The 4,400-nt window shown below is 38.2% G+C and overlaps 1 protein-coding gene across 1 annotated transcript in view; it reads right to left on the bottom strand.

Annotated features, from left to right (window-relative positions):
- The window catches only part of PARP8 (poly(ADP-ribose) polymerase family member 8), a 114,673-nt gene that overhangs the window by 15,311 nt on the left and 94,962 nt on the right, over positions 1-4,400 (bottom strand). The window contains exon 14 of the mRNA XM_009284618.1: positions 1,473-1,565. Coding sequence (XP_009282893.1) covers positions 1,473-1,565 — 93 coding nt within the window. The remainder of the gene's footprint in view (positions 1-1,472; positions 1,566-4,400) is intronic.

Raw genomic sequence — 4,400 nt, 5'->3', positions numbered from 1 at the left:
AGGGCCTGTTGCGACAGGACAAGGGGGAATGGCTTTAAACTAAAGGGGGGTAGATTGAGACTAGATAGAAGGAAGAGATTTTTTACGCTGAGGGTGGTGAAACACTGGCACAGGTTGCCCAGAGAGGTGGTGGATGCCCCATCCCTAGGAACACTCAAGGTCAGGTTGGACGGGGCTCTGAGCAATCTGACCTAGTTGAAGATGTCCCTGCCCACGGCAGGGGGGTTGGACTAGATGACCTTTAGAGGTCCCTTCCAACCCAAACTATTCTATGCTTCTATGGTTCTAAAGGTACCTGTAATGTACCACGTAAGTGCCTGAATTAAAAAAATAAGACTCCAGCTCCTTGAAACACATAGCTGAGGTCTTCAGAGGACTTCAGGCTGAAGAAGAGGTGGGGCTTCATCAGCACACCTCTCTCCATTTCTTACAAGCTTACACAGGTATCCCAATGTCTGGTATGCTAGATGTTGCAAATATAGCCATCTAGTCTTCAGACATCAGATGAAGAGCTGATGTTCAGATCCCGCAGTCGTATTCTCAAGTGAAGAAGCTGGCATACACTGCCGCAAGTTTCTTCCTTTGACGATATGCCCATAGGCGGTATTCAGGCACTTAGCTGAATAGTTTATTCCCAGTGGCTAGATTCACTAGTGCTAGTTAAAGTTAACTGACCTGAACGTTTGCTCTTCCAAAAAACCCATGTTGCTTACTACATAAATGCACAGTGAGTGACATAAGTCTAGGAAATCAGAGAGGAACACACTTTTCCGTAAGATGTGTAAACTTTTAACTTAAGATCTTAAAAGGATCCTAAGATCTTTTAACTTTTGAACTTACTTTAATCTAAGCTTAAATGGCGATTTGGAAACATAGTTTAAAATACTTTGTTTTAAGGCACATACAAAATTATGAAAGAAAACAATGATATGGTTATAACTACGTTAATAACTGAACTTAGAGTCAGGAAGCAAGCTTATATTAAATTCCTGATCCTTGAGAAGAGAGAAAAAAACCTATGTAGCAACATCAGTAAGGACTTTCCCACTGTTATTTAATGATCAAAACAACAGATGCTCAGTGGATCGCTGCATCCCAACACCATGAACAGGAAGTAGCTTATTAATTGCATGAGAGTAGTAATGGCTCATTAGGTGAAAATAAATGAGAATTATCTCCAAATGACAATGGCTGCCTTTATTAACAACCCAGGTGACCTAACTGAATACAACAGAACAGGAAAACAGGGTTACTCTAATTACATGGAAGCAAAACAATGGAAGCACCTCATTAGTACCATTAGAAAATGCCATGCATGAAACAGTGTATTTAAAGCTGTAGGAGTGGACAAATAAATCTTACCAAACAGTACTCGTATGGAGAATACAAGTCAAAATAAATACTAGAAGAGACTGAGAAGACTGAGTATACTATAGAAAATCAGACATGTGATAAGCATTAGATAATTCTACCTGAGCCCCAGTTGCAATTTCATCAGCAGCTTCGTTCATCACTCCTAATGTTTGGAAAGCAAATACACAGAGCTCCCGTTCACAAACAGTGGGCTACACAGAGAAAGAAAGTTAATTATTTTTTTGTTTTAGTTTTGGGTTCTTGGTTTTATCATGTAATACCTACAACAAAACCCAAACACATTTAATGGTTTTTTTTTTCCTTTGGTTATTAAATGCAAGATGAATTTCAAATTATGAATATATGTCAATTATTGAGGAAGATACATTAGAGAAGCACTTAAATAATCTAAAGAACAAGTGTGAAGCACTCTAAAACTTGTAAGTACTCACAGAAGCTAAACTTAAAAGAACTCCAAACAGATTACAGAACCAAAATTACAGGCATAGTACCCAAATGTCCTTAACACTATTCCTATCATACTCTGACAATTTCATAAATAGTTAAAATTAATGGAGAACAAATTCAGAAACTAACGGGGGCACACCCCTTTCATAAATGCAGGTTTATTCTTCACAGCTTGTCATTCTGCTGTTGAGAACACACATAAAAATGTGATCTAGAAGACAATTTCCTTGAAGCTACTTTTAATTTAATTTTTAACTAATTTAACAATTTATTTGTAAACTTTAAGAAAATGCATTATATTTTTATAGAATAAATACCATATTTGGGAATGTATTTTTGAAAAATTTAATTCACAATGCGACCACAATGATCAAATAAAAAAACTTATTTAAACTGCATATTGAGCAGAAACAAAAAAGAACACAGCTTTAAGTAAAGAGACTAGGCATGACTTCATAGGCTTCCTAATTGGTTACAACCCTTACAACAACTCCATGCTTATTTACTGAAAGATAATTAGCAGATCAAGTTTTCAGAAGGCTCAAGTAATGAATCAGTGAATTGTTATAAGCATTCAAAATTAATAAACAGTTGAAAGAAGTACAAGAAAGAAACACAAATTTAAACCTTCCTTAATATTGACCCCAATAAACATAACTTTTTATTACAATGTTGAAATAAATCACCAGAAGTGTTTTTTGGATACTATTTTTTGAATCCATATTATTAAATCCTAGCTCACTGAAACTTAAAATGATCTTTGGTAGGCACTACTAAACTTTTGTAACTAAAAATTCTGAATCTAGCTACCACAATAATCACTAAAGCATTCGTAGTGGTACGCTTTGAAATTCAAGCCAATGTCCCTAGGAAGCACTTGCAGAAATGAAAAAATGAATTGAACACACAAAGAAAATAAAATATAGCTGAATTCTGTTTCAGGCACCAGCTTTGTCAGTAATAAGCATACTGCTGTATTTGTAGTCACTTGTTTCATAGCCCTTAAAATATGCATTTGCTGGGTTTCAAAGATTCAAGACTTCAATAAACATTTGAAATCTACTGCACTGACATATTCTCACATCAGTTGCTTTACAAGAGCTATCATCTTTCAAGTCTAATACAGTGTCACCCATTTGATTTATTTTATCTGCTGTGTTACATTGCATTAGGCAGCAGACGAAGCCTAACATGATCACTGTGCCATGGCACACTAGACAAAAAGTATTTATTATTGTCATTATTCTTACGTTTTCCACATTTAGAAGGTGGTTGAATCATTTGTGTAGTTGGGGAAGCATGGTGGCACTACACCTTGACTATCATAATCAACAGTATACACTGACTCCCTTGTATTCCAGAGCAAGGGATTGCTCTGGAATAGTAGAGCAATCTAAGTTTAGCCATGCTTGCCGTGAAGAAAAGCGTTAAGAAAATACTTATTTTGGACATTTTGTTTACAACCTCAACAAAGTAAGTTATCCTGAGACTTAAAGATGGCAAAGGGAACACAGGATTTGTTTGTCCTCTTTGCCCTCCCCCCCCCCCCCCCCCCCCCCGTTATGATCCTAGAAATGTCTGAGCATCTGGAAGAGAGAAGTTAGGAAAATGGTCATTGTATTTATGTTTGACATTTGAAAGGCCTTTCTTCTCTCAGGTGGTCACTAAAGCTAAGATCTTAAGGCTGGAGAACTGTAGATATGAGAAGCAAGACAGCAAAATTTGAGCTCTGAAGAGGAACAGACATTATGGTTAGGGTCTATACAATTCTTTTGATTTTATGTATTTGATGAACCTTTAAGTCCACTGAATATTTTGGCTCTGCAGTCTAATGGGGAAAATAACCCAAACCCTGTAGCTGTATGGACACTTCAATAGCCTGCCTTCATATATCCACCTTGGATGCCTTCTAACCCAAACTCCAGCCATTTTAAGAGCACTATTGGATCCTGTTTCTGAAATTTGTCCCAGTGTAATCAAATCAGGTGCTTTTAACTTAAATTTCCCACAAGTGTTACTAGAGTGTTCCAACAGATGTTGGTATGGCTGTTTCACTGTCCTCTACTCCAGTCATTAGTTAGGTTCAACCATTTCAACTCCTTTCTTTCCCTCCAAAATGAAAAGATTGGCTTACAATTAAGAAGCAAACATTTGGAGGACTTTTGTTTGTCACACATATTTTGGTTTTGTCCACAATTGCGCATGTTAGAACCAATGAAAACATGGTAAGTGAGCCTACCAGGGGAGGTGCCTCACTCGACCTGCTGTTTACTAACAGAGAAGGACTGTTGGGAGATGTGGTGGTCGAAGGCCGTCTTGGGCTTAGCGACCATGAAATGGTAGAATTCTCCATTCTTGGTGAAGTAAGGAGGGGGGGCAGCAAAACCGCAACCATGGACTTCCGGAGGGCGGACTTTGGCCTGTTCAGGACACTGGTTGAGAGAGTCCCCTGGGAGACAGTCCTGAAGGGCAAAGGGGTCCAGGAAGGCTGGACATTCTTCAAGAAGGAAGTCTTAAAGATGCAGGAGCAGGCTGTCCCTGTACGCCGTAAGAAGAACGGGCGGGGAAGACGACCAGCC

This window comes from Aptenodytes forsteri, unplaced genomic scaffold (genome assembly GCF_000699145.1).
Source record: "Aptenodytes forsteri isolate BGI_AS27 unplaced genomic scaffold, ASM69914v1 Scaffold359, whole genome shotgun sequence".
NCBI classification, from domain to species: domain Eukaryota; kingdom Metazoa; phylum Chordata; class Aves; order Sphenisciformes; family Spheniscidae; genus Aptenodytes; species Aptenodytes forsteri.
The sequence above is the reverse complement of the archived record's forward strand: the minus strand, read 5'-3'. Positions and strand labels throughout refer to the sequence as shown.